The 16,465-nt window shown below is 35.8% G+C and overlaps 1 protein-coding gene across 4 annotated transcripts in view; it reads left to right on the top strand.

The window, feature by feature from the left end:
• The window catches only part of ABLIM3 (actin binding LIM protein family member 3), a 142,699-nt gene that overhangs the window by 95,677 nt on the left and 30,557 nt on the right, over positions 1–16,465 (top strand). For all 4 annotated transcript variants that reach the window (XM_072400965.1, XM_072400964.1, XM_072400963.1 and 1 more), the window contains exons 4-8: positions 225–337; positions 3,297–3,423; positions 6,726–6,819; positions 12,632–12,719; positions 15,051–15,109. In XM_072400965.1, coding sequence (XP_072257066.1) covers positions 225–337; positions 3,297–3,423; positions 6,726–6,819; positions 12,632–12,719; positions 15,051–15,109 — 481 coding nt within the window. The remainder of the gene's footprint in view (positions 1–224; positions 338–3,296; positions 3,424–6,725; positions 6,820–12,631; positions 12,720–15,050; positions 15,110–16,465) is intronic.

Here is a 16,465-nt window from a genome sequence, read left to right as displayed (position 1 = left end):
TGTATGTGAAAACATTATACTCATTATCCTCTGATTTCAATACACAAGAAAATTCTTACAAACTCAGAAAAGGCTACAATCTTTAGATCAGTAGAAAGGCCAGGAAATGTGCATTTTCAAAAGGTAAGTTGGGCAGTGGCAACTACCAAATCTTGCTGTGTGTATTGCTTTCTTGAAACATTTGAAACAAATTTTCATGAATTTGCTTTTTTTGTCTTTCTAAGAAAACCATTTCCAATTGGAGACAAAGTGACATTTAGAGGGAAAGACTGTATTTGCCAGAACTGTTCCCAGGCTTTAGTCTCTGATAAGCCAATCAAGATCCATGGACCAAGCCGTAAGTATGATAGCAAATGCTGTTCATATGCTGAACTGAATAGAATATTAGATGATTGGGTCAGTCCTGCACACAGAATTAATAATCTGAACAGCAAAATTAGGTCTAAATGATATTCTATTAGATGTTTACGAAAACATGTTCAACAACATGTTGTATGGCAATAGTTCGTGGCAGATGGTTAATTTTGGGGAAATATGTATGAATCGTCCTCTGATCGTCATCTGATCCTGCACAAATAGACAAGTTTAACTTAGGACCTATAATACGTAAATGATCTAGGTGTTTACTGGCCAGCCATGATTATATTAGCAAGGGATCAGCACCACGGACAGCAGCCACTACCTTTCTTCTGACAAGTTCACCATAAAAGGGTTAATAGACATGGTATAAACTATTTCAAAGCATTGTTTACACAATGCTTATCCAAATATACACAATATATCTAATCTGCTTTTCAGAAAGGAACAGTTTCTAAAAACACAGCAATATGTTACTGAAAACAGTATTTTGGAAATCTTTACACATTCTGGCTTACAATAGGGAGGATTAAATGCATATTTTCATTTCTTTGGTATTGCATTTCACTCCATTGTCTGCTCCCTCCCCTGCCCTTGTCATGTCATTTTGTGGAACAATAGATGATAAAGGCACTCTGCTAAACTTACATTCCAAGAGCAGAATCCTTTATTCCTGTCCTGTCAGCAAGTGTTACAGGATAGAACTATTGACAGCTCAGGATTGTGCCTTAGAGAAATGCAAGACACATAAATCTAAGGAAAATCATGTTTTCTCAATCTCTACCTTCATCACTGTATTTCTGGACATATTTAACATTGTATACAGCTGTTGGCATTGAGAAAAAAATCCATTGGACTTCTGTTACATGTCATAGGAGTGCCCTGACACCGGTCTCTCTACAGGATGGAGAAAACAAGTGCAAGAACCAATGGCAACCATCTTTCTCCTATCTGACTGTTGTAATTGGAGAGAAAAAAAACCGTTGCCTAAATCAATCAATCAATTTATTTTTTATATTCTGAGAAAATGAACATTTTTTTCATAGCTTCAGATTCAGATAGTGTCAGATTCAGTACCATATAGTATTAAAAAGTAGCAGTCTCATGTCACATCTTACATTTGGGTCTAAACAACCTTAGTCTACATCTAATAATGAGACTATATATTATAACAAAGCTCCTTCTATACTTCTGAGCGTGCTAATGAAATTGAATACATTGCAGATAGATATAGATGCAGATAAAAATATCCTTAATCGTCTCTATGCAAACTGGAGAAACTAAATGTAGACCTTTTTTGGAACAGACCATGCTCACTTCACTCCTAAGACATACTAAACCTTGCAGAATTTACCCAACCTGCATCAAAGACTTGATTGGCTCTAAATGTATCATGCAGTACAGTATAATTGCTCTTGTTGATGCCAATTCAAACTCAAAAAGAAGAAACCAAGTGCTACATTTTTCCAATAATATCTATTTTGTAATTTTCCTTTTTGTATAGGATGCAAAATTAATTCTGGATTCCTCAATTTAGATTTGCTTTTAATACTAAGTTTATTTAATGTGTCAATTATAACAGTAGCAGAAATCTAATATAGGTATACTGATCTCTAAGAATTTATTGGCTGCCAGTTTTAAAGAATTTCTCATTGCCTTCTTGAGATTGGAGACAGAAAACCTGGGGCAGTAAGCACACTTTGAAAGGAAAAATAAGATTTCATTATCTCATCATAAAAGTTGTTTTTTTTCCACAGTAGATATAAAAAATCATATTTTACATCAAAATGGGGATTCCACTGCAGTATTTAACAAAGCAGTCTTGTGGCATAGCCTGTTGGAATTGTTTTAAATGTACCTTTTGCTAATTTACAGTAGCCAAAACAGTCCTAAATATTTGTCAACTGGATCTCCATAATGTCTAACTACAACATGAAGTTGGATTTTTAATTTTTAGTGATTGATCTTACAATTGTATGTAAACCCCTTTTTTTAGTTGGGGTTTACCAAAGTAAAATTGGGGACTGCTTCCTTCATGTCTCATAATAGTTATTTGTAGTGTCCTTTAGAAATATTCCTATCCTATTTTATACTGACCACTCTACAATGGAAGCAGCTCCATCTTCATAGGCAATTTGCGTCTTTTTTTTCTTGCTTAAACGATAAAGGAAGCCATGCTAAGACAGTCATGGTCAGATTTCTGCTGACACCTGTCTTCCTGCAAAAATATGACAAAAGAGTGGTATTTTTTAAACGCAAACTATACAAAAATATTATTGGGTGCCTTGCGGTAGATTTTCGGTTTAAAAAAGTAAAATTCCCACTGCTAATACAAGATGTTAGTTTTACTGCTACTTTTTAAGGACAAAAGAAGATTTTTACTAGTGGTGCCTAAGTTTTCCATGCTTTACCTTTACCAGTGTATGGTGGTCATACGGTTAGTGAGTGCATGACCTAATACAAATCTGGTCTACACTGATAGTCCTGCGGAGGTGGCAGCTGTATACTCTATATTGTATGTGTATTCACTGATAATTTAACTTCACTGTCTATAATACACATTGGCTCCAATAGCGTGCCTGTTATCCACATCTACATCCACACACTGCATTTAGTTCAGGGCAAAACTTTACTATGCCGAACAGGGAAGGCTTTTTTCTGAATCATTTATTATCATACAACAGTGTCACATTGCAGCTCCAAATAGAAGCAAAGAGTGTAGGAATAATACATCATTGTCAAAGGTTCCCCAGCACCCACAATTCTGCGTCTTTTAACAAAAGCAGTGATGGGTTTACAAATGTTAAGAATTAAAACTTGCATGATACAGTAGTTGAAGGTGCTTCACATTAATCAAAGCTGTTCTCTTTTATGCACCTTGGAGCTTGATGCTGTGAAGGGACAGTTATGTAATGACCCTATTCACTTTTATTACTCAGACTGTGCGGGCTGCAAGGAGGAGATTAAACATGGACAGTCATTACTGGCTCTGGAAAAACAGTGGCACGTCAGCTGCTTTAAGTGTCAGACGTGCGGCATCATCCTAACCGGAGAATACATCAGCAAGTGAGTATACATGACATGGTATGTGCAGGGGCTGAGTGACAAATTGATGAGCGCTGGGAGCGAGTGTGAGTAGCCCATATGTCAAAACATTAGTCACACTCAGTCAAATGCTGTTGATGGAGCCAGTGTTTGTGTATTTGGCTATTGGAAAGCAAATATAACCAGATCAAAATGTATGTAAGACAGTCAGTTGCATCATTAAGACTGTGTGCTAGAGCCTCTTTTCTGGGCTATGGAAAGGATAATTACTTGAAAAGATGGCTGTAAATAAACAGGAACACATTTGTCATCGTTTTATTGGGATTTGGGAGTGAACTAATCCGATAATGTTTATTAGGGGTGCTTACTGTATATATTTGGCTCCATTGCTTCCACGCCTGAAGCAGAACTGTATTGGAGTCTGGGATTTTTTTTTTTATTTTCAACAGTTCTTTTCTTGACATGCCTCAATGGTAATTTTAAACACATTTTAGCTGCTGACAAAAAAGATCAAAAGTAAATTTAAAATCTGATTTTAATTCTTAACAATATGTTCACTTTTCAAGAAGAATTCCGAATGATTTTTCAGAATAGTATATGTTCATTAACTGCTAAAATTTTGTTTTCTTTTCCTAACTCATAATGGCATGTCACTTATTACTGTCATAAAAAGGGGACCCACTATTGATTGAAAAGGGAACCACTGATGTGGAGAAAATGTGCAGAATTGGGGAGTAAATTATTATTTATGATTTGTTGAAGGAAGCCAGCAATGATAGATTGCATATGATATTGATAAAAGACAGGCACTCTTAAAAGAGTGTTAATGGGTTTCTTCCTACCTCCATTTGAAAGTGTTTGGGCATGGGAATTGGTTGGTTGAGCCCAAACACTGAATCCACGAAGTCTTATGCTCTCAGTTCCTGGAAGTATTTACTGAGGTCTCCAATGCAGTGTCAGGAGAATGTGAGGAATGTAGAAGGTTGTTTTTTAAAGAGAACCAGAATTGACAAAAGGACAGTTTTTCTTTAATCTGGGCTAAACATATGATTTTTTTGTCCTATCCTGGATCCTGCAGTTAAATTACAATGTTATGCCTGTAATCTATAGCTAAATTTTTATTGCATATATAAAAAATAAAAGTTTATTACTGAGTGAACCCCTTACACAGGTGTCTGAAAGCACAGTTTCAGTGTACAACAATAACTAGACTGTAACTCTCTAACTGAAACTTTGTATGCAGCCCACAAAAAGTAGTGATGATATGGATGAGTCTCATATGAGAGCTCTATCTGCTGACTGATAATGGTACATATAAATTCTCTTTTTTTTTTTTATGTGCAAAAAATTAATTTTTCTTGAAGAGCTTAATATATCCACAATATACATTATATTATGTCCTACTAATAATTTTTTATGCAATATATTTCTTAACGTCCTTAATGCTCATATGCCCTGTTCTGTAGCGTATCTGATCTTAGCCCACAACCATGCACAGATAGTAATGATATAATTGTCCTGCATTTAGAAAGAGCAGGACTTATTTTTTCCTTTATTGAGATTAGAAATTAAAAAAAAATGTGCATGTGCAGTGTTGTGGTGTGCAATGACGAGTATTATTGGTATTCCTCTGACAATCTGCAATTTCTTCAGTTCCAGTTCTTATTCAGACTGTTGGATATCATCTCTGTTTTTTTTTTCACTTCAAGTCTTTTATGGTCATCTTCTGTATCATTCTTCCATCATTTACTTGGTCTACCTCTGGATCTTGTGTTGCTAATGCCAATCAAACAGCTAGGTGATGTGTCTGTCATTACCTGTTTTGAAGACACATCCAATTCATCTTACCCTCTGGGTATTTATAAAATGAACTACTGTATATTTTTTATCCTCTAATGTATAGTTCTTCTTACTGTTTTTTCATCCATACGTCTTTTTGGGTCCCACATTTGTCGGTCTACCTACATCTTGCTGAGTCAATGTTTCACAACATAATGCCTGATAAAAGATGCATTTTCTTAGCCTAGTCTTGAGCTATATACACACGCTAGATAACTGTCCCCAAGGTGAATTACTTGGGAGAAAATCTAGTGTGTTTACAGTGGCCCCCTGATATTTAGTGATCCTCCATGGCAGATCGATAAATGACCTACTGGAGACAACCTCTGTAATTTCCCATGGTGGGGGACACAACAGGTGCCTCATTTTTCCATAGAACTGATCAGGTGTGTGCAGAGATCCCTTGTTCTACTGTCACTGAAAGGGATTACAAAAAAACATTCAGTCATTATCAGTCATATGTAGATAGCTAGATAGATTTTGGGGAGAAAAGTGAAACTGAGAAGTTTTTGTAAGTGAACCGATTCTTTCTTTTTCTTTCTTCTTTGTCCTAGTTTTAATTTCTTCAATAGTTATGTTAACTTTTGATCCCAAATATTTAAATGTTTTACCATCCTCCTATTGTTGACTTTCTTGAGACCTTTATCTATACTCAAATATTTCATTTTTTATGATTTAGTACTAGTTTGTCACAGCCTCCATCTCTGATTTTTTTTCTCTCATTATTCTCTAATTTTTCGGTATATTCACTAGATATGCTAACACCTAATTCATTTGAAGTGTGATATTACCATTCATATCAGCTGTTCTAAGTGCAACTGCCAGCATCAAGATATAAAGTGATGCACCCCTAGCTCTTACCTTTACTTTAGATGGAGCCATCAATTTACCACCAACTATACCAATTGTTCTTTATCCTTGTATATTTACTACAACCATACTGTATCCGAAGGCTTCTGTAGTATTCCCAACATCCTCAAATTACTTATCTGTTAGGGTAATGCTAAAAGCTTTCTTGTAGTTAACAAAAACATTTTTACAGACCATATTGTGTTTGCCACACCTCTCAGTGTTAAAACCTGTTAAAGTAACATCACAGGTGTTCTTAAATCCAGTTCTTGAGGGTCAGGGTTTGCACATATTTTTGGTATTTCGTAAAATAAAGAATAAAAGAAAAGAATTAGGATATGAAATGATATATAAAAAGTAAGAAAATTACTCAGTTTGTACCAAAATCAGGCCTGTATGTGTGTGTTCTGGTCTAGAACATAAAAATGACATTTATACAGAACAACATACACACCCTTTAATGTCACTAGTGTTTTTGAGTTCCTGTAATCATGCAGTGCTTTGTTGTACTTAATTGTGACTATATAAATTAGTTATAGTAATAATTTAGTTTTCCTCTTTTTGGGTCTTTGCTAAGAGATGTATGTATCACCCATGAAAAAAACAAAATTTATGATCTCCTTTTCACTTTCCAGAGATGGCGTGCCTTACTGTGAGACAGACTACCATGCTCAGTTTGGAATTAAGTGTGAGACTTGCAACAAATACATCAGTGGCAGAGTCTTGGAGGTATGCTTTTTTTTATGACAAGCCAAATCTAGCAATTTAGTGCAGCTGGACCTTCTAGAATACCTGATCAAAGCAAGGGAAGAACACTTGTCATATGTTTTTAAATGAACTGTCATATTTCAAGGTTATTCACTTGTTTAATACTTTAAAATGTTCTGACATCCCTTCAGTGGAACGCATCAGACTTTTTCCTTTTCATTGTTGAAAATTTATTTATCTAATGGCAAACCCTGAAAATGTTTTAATCATATCAAATCAAAGTATTGTCCTTTAACATCTTTTATTTGCCTGATATCAATAAATAATCAATTTTCCCACCTATCTAAATTTTGGAATCCCAAGGGCGCATATCCTTGCAAAAACCATAAAGCCATATCTTACCCACATTAGTGAACACTCTACACACTGCTAGACATTCTAACACATGCACAGCTATAACTATACCAGAACTGTGTTTTAAAGTTTCCTTACCTTTTAAGCCATAGTCACATTCAAATGATACTGCACATGTGTGCCAGCCTTACTCTTGTGTCATTTTGATTGCCCTAATAATGATCGAATGTGTTGTCTGATTTCTATGTAGACTTACTTTTTAGTTTTATAGACCTCCAAACATCATGTTTTATGGTTCCAGATCTATGAAGAACATTTTATTCCTCTCAGCATTCCCTGAACTACCTATTCTTGTGAGGAACAATAAAAAACATTGTATGTGTATTTAAAATGAACAGGGCCTTTTATTCTTGACACTGGCAAAAGATGATTGGCCAAGAACAGGATTGCAAGTGTGAAATTTGTGGATTGTACTGTCATAGCACTGTCATTTGTGAGATAAGTTCATTCTTCACTATGTTTACAATCTGCCTAAAGCAGTGATGCTCTTAGCACTGGAAGAAAGAAAAATTGACTTTATGCCTGCCGGACAACTAAATACTCAGCATCCACTTTTACAGGATGATGTTGCTTGGACATTTTAGTCTAGTTACAGGATTGCTTGCCTGCTAGGATTGCCTGGTAAACCTCTTATTAGAGATACCCCAGTTTCACATGATTTACCATGCTGCACTGTACTGCAGGTGTAACGCCCAAAATACTGCTTTGGTAACATTCTGTCCTGGCCCAGGGCTTTTTGTACAGAGAACATTTTTAATATGTAGTTTGCCTAATATCACTGTCCTCAACCAATGCTTGTCTACCTTGCACCCTGATTCTTAATCCGAAGCATATTGTTTAACTGTTACCCAACTACTAGACTTAAGACAGATATAAAAGACATATATTAATACAGCTCTGTAGTCATTATTAGGGGAAAACCAATCAGTTTGCATTCTGATAAGAGAAAGCACGGAAAAGGATGAGCTCATTTCTGTGCTGCTTCTTCTATTACTGTTTAGTAACAAATGGTACAGGATGACCTGGACTCAGAGGAAGTGGGTTGAATGATGCTGGCCATCAGACTGAGGACATCAAGAAGCATAAATCTGTGGATTTGCATTGAAGTTAAATATGCAATAAACTGTTGGTTTTATTTTTTTTTTGTTATTTTCATATTTTTGTCTTTAATCAATATTCCTACCATAAATTTTTAGCTAACCCTTTATCATAACAGTCAGGCGAAAATCATTTTGTCTGGCTAGTAACCTTATTAAAAAAAAATCATACTATATTACTGTTAGAAAGGTTTCCTTTAATGCATAACCAAAATGCGGTCCTTAATCTTAGCCCTAACCGAACACTAAATAAACCCTTAAAAGACTATATCTAGTTTTAAAGGGAGCCTGGCGCTACCAACACTGCTTGATCCACACCGGGATCATGAGTAGCAAGATATCAATGCAGAAAACAAATAATGCAAAACTGTGCTAGTAAAAACTGCAATGTACTGAAACTGCTTTTATCTTAAAGGCTGGGTCTACATGGATGGTTTTAAAAACGCATGTACACATTTGTACTGTGTTTATATGCGTTTTTTTGCACTTTTACTAGCATTTTAAAGCTTGCTTTTAAGCCGCTGGAAAACGGCTAAGCCGCATTTTCTTGTGTTTTTCATCGTTTTTACCACGTTTACATTTCAAGCATTTACAAAAGCGGGAAAATGCCCCCATTGAAATCAATGGACGCATTTACCTGCAATAACCTGCGTTAACACTGCATTTTAATTTTTAAAATGTTGCAAGGAATGTTATCTATAATGCTCAAAAACGTACCTCAAGGAAACATCCTGGTGTAGATTAGCCCATTGTAATGCATAGAAGTTTCAAACTTTTGACTTTTAAAGCCTCAGGTTAAATGCTGGGTAAAAACTTCATTTAGACCCAGCATAAGTGAATGGTTTTATGGCTTTGCTTAGTTACTTAATGAATAAAGTAACACTTGAGTTTGTCACATCTTTAGATATGAAGAAGCAATGGGATAAACTAAGCCTGCATGTATTTCATGGCTGAGAGAGAGTAATCAAGTCTATTATTGAAGTGAATTTAGAGACAGTGGTGTCCTGTTAGGTAGTTGCCATTTCCAGCATTGTCAGTTTTCAGTTTGCTGTCTCCTGATATGTATATCATTTTCACTGCTATTATCCTCCTCATGTAGTGCTGTACATTACAATGCCATTCTTCTTTCTGCTGTTTGCTCAGCTTGCTACAGTTTCCGTTGTCTGCCCGTATGTCTTTCATGTCAGCAGCTTCCCAGCACACCTCAGCGAGATCTGCCTGGATAGTACTGAGCCAATGGAGTGGAAATAAAGCACTTTAGCTCTTCAGCTCCCGGAGGCAGATTGCCATTGTGACCTTAACTTATGTGACTTTTCTGGGAAGTCACCCACAATACACGCGGGTGAATCTCACAGCAAGTCAAATAAATTATAAGAAAACCTAAACTTTTGTGTAAAAACGTGTTACAGTTCCTGATGCCTACCACCAAAATCACACAATACGTCTTGGGAAACAAATTAATAAACGGTATCTAATTCCAAAGTCTAGAATTTTATATTACAGAAACACAGGGAATGCCTTTGCCGAATAGATATTTTATTGACCCTCCCTTCCCTTCCCCCAACCCAGATTGTGAAGGCATAAAAGGAGTTCTGACTTTTGTGTCTCTCTTGATCTGCATACGAGTTTAGTGTTGCAGAAGGTATTGAAACCTGAGGATCAATATAATAGACTAACATTTCCAGCCCCACATTTCAACTACAAGGTAGTTTTATAGCTGAACATGAGGCAAAAGGTTAAATACACAGTTGACATGTACATGGGAGCTATCATGCAATGCAACTGAACAGCGTCAGGTTCACTTTATTTTACATACTCGCCTATGCATCATTGCCCTTTCATTTCATGCACAATAATAAAGCCCTGTTTAAGCACAGAGTGCCTTTAGTTAATGCTCACACAGGGTTACAATCAAAAAAATAATGACATTTTGTAAATAGCTACGTTACATGTGTTTTTGAACACAATTCTTTTTTCGTTAAAATTTTGAATCTTTTACACATAAGTTGGATAAGATACCTTGGCAACACAGGAAGAATCTGGCACTACAAGTAGTTGTCTTGCAGTCATGTTCTGGAAAACATTTGCCAAGTTATTAGTTACCACTGTAAATAGTTATAGCACATGCTTATAGGACATAGACATGCTCACTTACAACAAGTTCAGGTGAAAACAAACAACAGTGTGTAAAAATAAGTAAAAGTACACACCATGGAAATAGTTGACTTTTTAAACATTTTTTTTGTAAGCAAACATTATTTCTGTTGGGGTAATAGACTTTAACAAATATAATAGAAAATGTGTTGTATGTGTCTTCATACATACGTAAAATGTATGTATGTATTAAGCAAAAACATCACTGGTATGTTAATGTACTGTGGCCACAAAAAAAGCTTTGACCACTTTTGATTTTTCATGCATAACTGCCTACCAGTTTCTGACTTTGGCTCAATGAAAGTTTTGACCATTCTTTTATGCACTATTCTTTTCGTTGCAAGATGTATGTGGGTTCCACAGTCTGCCCCTTCCAAATCCCCACAACATTTCAGTGGTATCACAAAATTAGGACTTGGTCGGTCCAAGCTCAACATTTTAACCATTACATAGTTTGCTAGTGTGTTTTGGATCATTATCATGGTAAATGGTCCATTTCAGATCAACTTTCAGACAGATGACCTCACCTTATGTAATGTAAAATTCATAGCTGACTCATGAGTGCCTTAGAAGCAGCCCCATACCATAACATTTCCACCATAGTTCGTAATGTGCAAATGAAGATCTTCACCTGAAGTGATGGCTTTGGTTTGAACCACTAGCTTTGCTGTTACCAAACAACTCTTTTTGATCCTTCCACAGATCTTGGAGGATATGTTTTGGGATAGCAACAGAATAGATTCAAACTGGTCTAACTGCATTCTTACCTTTAAACCATCTTATAGGACTGCCTAAGCTTATCAATAAGGTTTAGGAATGCTGCTATTGCCTAGGAGCACCTGAATGCCAAAATGCATCTTAACAGGCTCGGCAGTCAGTTTAACTGGAGCGTACACTTAGGATAACTCATCTCAATTATTAATCAACCATTTTTTAGAAAAATACACAATTATCCTTGTTCTTTGAGTGGGTCTACTGATAAAGCTTTGTATTTTTTTTTGTTTTGTTTTTATTGTTGCTTGTTCCTATTTTACTGAATTTCTTGACTTTGTGTGTTTATTTTTCATTGGCTTTTGTTTTTACTAATAGAACAAGTTAGTCTCTAGGATTTTATTTGGTATTCCTTGTTCATTAAATTTAGACCAGAACACAGCTCTCTGAAATCACATAAAAAGGTATTTGTGATTAGAGGATTACATATAGATATGTTTTCAGTTGAATCAGTGTGTTCGGATGCATAGCTTACAAGCTTGTACATCTGTAGCAGCTCTTTTAATCTTGAATTTCATACTGCGCATAAAGCATCCCTTACTAGTGAAATATACAAAGGTATATATTGGCTTTGTCCAATTACTTAGAGAAGGCTTCAAAGGACTGTGTTTGTTATAGTCATGCAAAAATAATACAGCATGTCTGTAATAATGTTACTAAATATATTTAATCAATGTTTTGTCAATCATTTCTATATTAAATGATTGTGACTATCACAAATTGACCCACGAAGAAGTAAAGGAACATTTAAACAAAAAACCTTAACGGCAAACACTGCATGAGGATTAAGGGGGAGTATGGGGATCGGCATCAGCCCAAGATAACTTTCAGTGCCAAGAGCTCAGTATTTGAAGTTTGGAGCACTACTTGCAGCTGAGAATGATGCCTATCCTCCAGCATCCCTTAGTCAAACCCACTCTGTAACCTAACACTAATCTTCCCTATAAGCCTAACCTATAGGCTGACACTCCCTGTAACCCCAACCTTACCTACAACCCTAACCCCCACAGTAAGTATCAGTGTAACACATACAGTATCTCTAAAACTAGCATTCATAGCAACACTTTCTTAACATGAATTCTCCCTTGTAATGCTATAACTAAACATATTGTAACACTAATCCTTATGTTAATCGTCCCTGTAAAACAAAGCCTGACCATTCTAACTCATTCTTGCTAAATGTGGCTACACGTGAGATAAGAGAAGAGAGCATAATTATTTAAAACAAAGTAGAATTTCTGATTTTATGACATTTGTAATGTCATTTCTTTGTAGTTCACTGATTGTGGTTTTTAGCCTGGAGTTTCCACTTTAAGGGAGTTCAGTACTTTGTTAGCAGAACTGAAATATGTCAATATTATTGTAATGGAACTGCTAATGAATGTCTGTTAATTTAGGCAGGAGGAAAACACTATCACCCAACATGTGCCCGCTGTGTACGCTGTCAGCAGATGTTCTCGGAAGGAGAGGAGATGTACCTGACAGGTAGGATATTTGTAACTGGGGCTTTGTTGAACACTGTCACAATGTCTATACTATCGCAACCTGGTTGTTATACTACCAACACCCCATCTTTCCATACCACCCTATGATGCAGATTCAGAACAGAACTCATACAAAAATAGTATGCAGTAAAAAATCATGTCCTGTTATAAAAATGTTTAACAGTAGTTCCTAATATTATTAAAAATCAAACATTAGCACTCAAATCATTCTAATGGTCTAATACAAATCTCTGCTGATCCACTGTGCCTTTCCACCCTCCACTTAGCTGCTACCATTCTATAACACATAGAAAGTGCATAGAAGAGATGTGCCAGTCACAGAAGAGCTACACAAAAATGCAGAAATGGTTACTATGCAGTAACATGACCAAGCACAGGTGATGCATAGAGAGGTGTGTTCTTTGCAACTGCTCAGGAGTATGTATGAATATAGAAAGAGTTGCAGCTGGTGTTATTAAATGGGTCCAGTTTCATTTCCAATCCTTCTCCCTCAGCAATGCGGATATACGCTTGATTGTCATGGAATAGTTCACACTGAGTGATCATTGAAAAGTGCACATCATTGTTCTATACATTACAAAGATTTGCTTTAGTGACTGATACCTTTGTGAACTCAATTGAGTACTAGCTAGACAGTTAGCATCTTCTCTAAGAGATTGGTAATGGCAACCATTGTGTCTTTTACAAAAAGTTTACTATGATTGGGGAGACTATGGAAGGGCTAGCACTTCTATCTGTTTATTTATTGCATCCTATTGAGGCCCCACTTGGGAGTTGTCCTGATTATCATGAATGCTGTAACACCTTTACCACCTTGTATACTATACAGTCTGATGTCTAACAATGTTAAAAGAAATGTCTATGCCCAACCAATTTACTATATTACACTTACAGATGGCAGTGATTGTAAAAAGCTAAATAAATTAAAAAATAAATACATTTATTTTATAATATTAGGGAGAATTGGGGAAGAAAAATGGCATATTTAATTGGATGTGCTAAACCACGGGTATTATATAAATAATTCCTCCTATGAAACAATATACCAATTTATGGAAGCAGGAAGCAGTACAATATAGTCTTGCCTAGCTGGGTGGTAAAAATATATCTTTTGTTGTTAAGTAAAACAGTGCATCATTGTGAATATCTGAATAGATTTTTATTTTATTTTGATAATGTACTTCATTAATTGGCAGACCTGAACAACCTACTTATTGTGTCTAAATTCTGTTGTATTGGTGCTAATATTAGTATTGCCTATGATATATAAACATAGGTATTAAATATTACACCAGACAGGCTTTTCAATTACAATACGGTATAATATGTATTTGTTTAATACATGCTGCAGTCAGTAATGTATTTATAAACCAGCTAAAAGATTACATCATCACACATTTTCACTCCCTACAGATCACTGCAAAAGACATTTTAGTGCCCTCTGCTGGCGTGATTTGAATATTGTGCCATATTTTCAGTAGTGCCTGAACCTGCTGCAGCTCATTTTTAAAACCTTTTTAAAGCTGTTACTTGCTGCAGCTCTTTTGTACGTTTTTTAACCTTTACCTTTATTAGAGTCTCTATAATTTATTAAAACCTAATAATGATTTACTTTTAGAGCATTTATTGATTTTAGTGGAAAAGTGCGATACATCATATTGTACGAAAACTAAATACAGATCAGACTACAATAAAAACTGCTGCAGGTCAGTAAATCTGCTTTTCATTGTGGATTCCCTGTACACTTGCGTGGGTTGATCACCTTTGGCTGCTCCCCACGTTCCCATCAATGTCCTGGAAACAGACTTCTGGCTCTGTCTGTACACCAAACAGCATATTTCAGGGCACAGTTCTCTTTGGCTTCATTGTTAACTTATCCACATTTGTCAATAAATACCATCACAGAGCAAGAGTTTTAATTTCCCATGTTTGCTGAGCACTGTATACTGACCGTTTCTTGGAGATGTAAATCCACATCACGCCTTGTGTGCCAGTAGCACAAAGAATTCAGACAGAGCTATTATCTAGGATTCCCAAGAGAGCCGTCATCATGCTGAAGGTGACCTTCAAATACTGCTGTGTGTACCGAATATCCCATTAACTCCCAGTGATCTATGGAAATGTGTTTTCATAGGGCAGAATGTGGGGCGCACACAAAGCGCTGTCTAATTCTGCTTTTTATTTCATCAGCTTCTAGGTTCCACTTGGTCTCCTTTGCTGTCATTACTTTTTCTGCAGTCTTACCTGTTACCAGCATGCTTTTAATTACCTGCCATTACTATTGTTAAGCGGAAATATTTCTGTTATTTAGGCTCTGAAGTGTGGCATCCAATCTGTAAGCAGGCAGCTCGGGCAGAGAAGAAGTTAAAGGTGCGTGGACCAGATTAACCCATGAAGAACTATCAGTCATATACATTTTATTGTTTAATAAATTTAGTACATTTTTTTCAACCTTATGGAAGAAGTTAACAGCAGCTTCATTAGTCATTTAGAGCTTTATTGGGCGGTAGTATATTTACTAAGTACAGAAACAACAAAAATTTTCAAACCTACACCCTACATAAGCAAAGAGAACCTTTGTAATCTGCTTCAAGTGTTAAAATATAGGTCATGGTTGCATACATTTGCCAGGACATGTAAACTGTTTAAGCATGCCAAGGTGCCAAGGTATGTACAATCCTACTTTAATGAATGAGTGATAAATGTATCACATGCTTTTGTTATTTGCTTTTTGCAGTATTTGTATGAGTAAAAACAAATTCTTGCTTATGCTCTTGTTGAGGAGGGCTGTGTTCTCTTTGCAGGTAATGACTAAGTATATTCAGTGTCCAGGGCTACAGGACCCCTAATAAATGGTGTCTGCAACTGGTATTTCAGCCTTTCTGTATATTGTGCCAAAACTGTTAACAACAGCTCAAATGTAGGAGTTTGGAATTGTCTTTAAGAATTTTCGAACCCTCTTACAGTCTTAGTGACATAGCTTTTGCCTGAGAGCAGGCTTTGCCTGAATACATAACTGCTGGTTAATTTGAAATTGCACAGATATTTAAAAATATACAAATGCCTTTTTTGGATAGACTTCAGTTCATGGAGAGTTCTTGCACAATTCTTTATAGTATTTTTTAAAATGCACTTTTATGCCCTATTATGCTTTTTCAGACTTTGGCACTTTGGCTGATCCACAACCCTCCCAATGACCAAATAGTGGAGGATAAAGGAGGAGGTGTGTGGCCCTACCAATAATTACAGATCTGCCAACCCCATATGAAATAGGAATAATTCAAAAGAAAATGAAAGACAGGGTTTTTTCTTTAGACACGTGTCAATTGTGTATAATTGGCATACCTAAGCAAGTATGCAAATACATTTACAGTGAGTATAACTCAAAAACAGCTGTACAATAATATATGAAAATATATACATGAGTATGGACGGTTTGAGAGAATTTTTCAAAACATAATCAAGTGATTCTTACGAAAAGGACATGGTGGCACATGCACTTATGGTGAAATATGTAGTAGTTTACAATGGTATAGATATGTGACGTGGGTAGTCATAGTATTTTGGTTACTATAAGATTTATATCAGTATGTGAAAAGAGTGTCATTGGTATCTATGTTAAAATATTATAGGGGGTGTATTACCAAATGAATTTGAAGATAAGGGTATTAATATTGAGTGGCCTATAAAAAGAAGGTATTGATACAAACATAATAAGAGTGCTTT

Source organism: Pyxicephalus adspersus, chromosome 2 (genome assembly GCF_032062135.1).
Source record: "Pyxicephalus adspersus chromosome 2, UCB_Pads_2.0, whole genome shotgun sequence".
Classification (NCBI taxonomy): Eukaryota; Metazoa; Chordata; class Amphibia; order Anura; family Pyxicephalidae; genus Pyxicephalus; species Pyxicephalus adspersus.
This window is presented reverse-complemented; position numbering and strand designations above follow the sequence as displayed.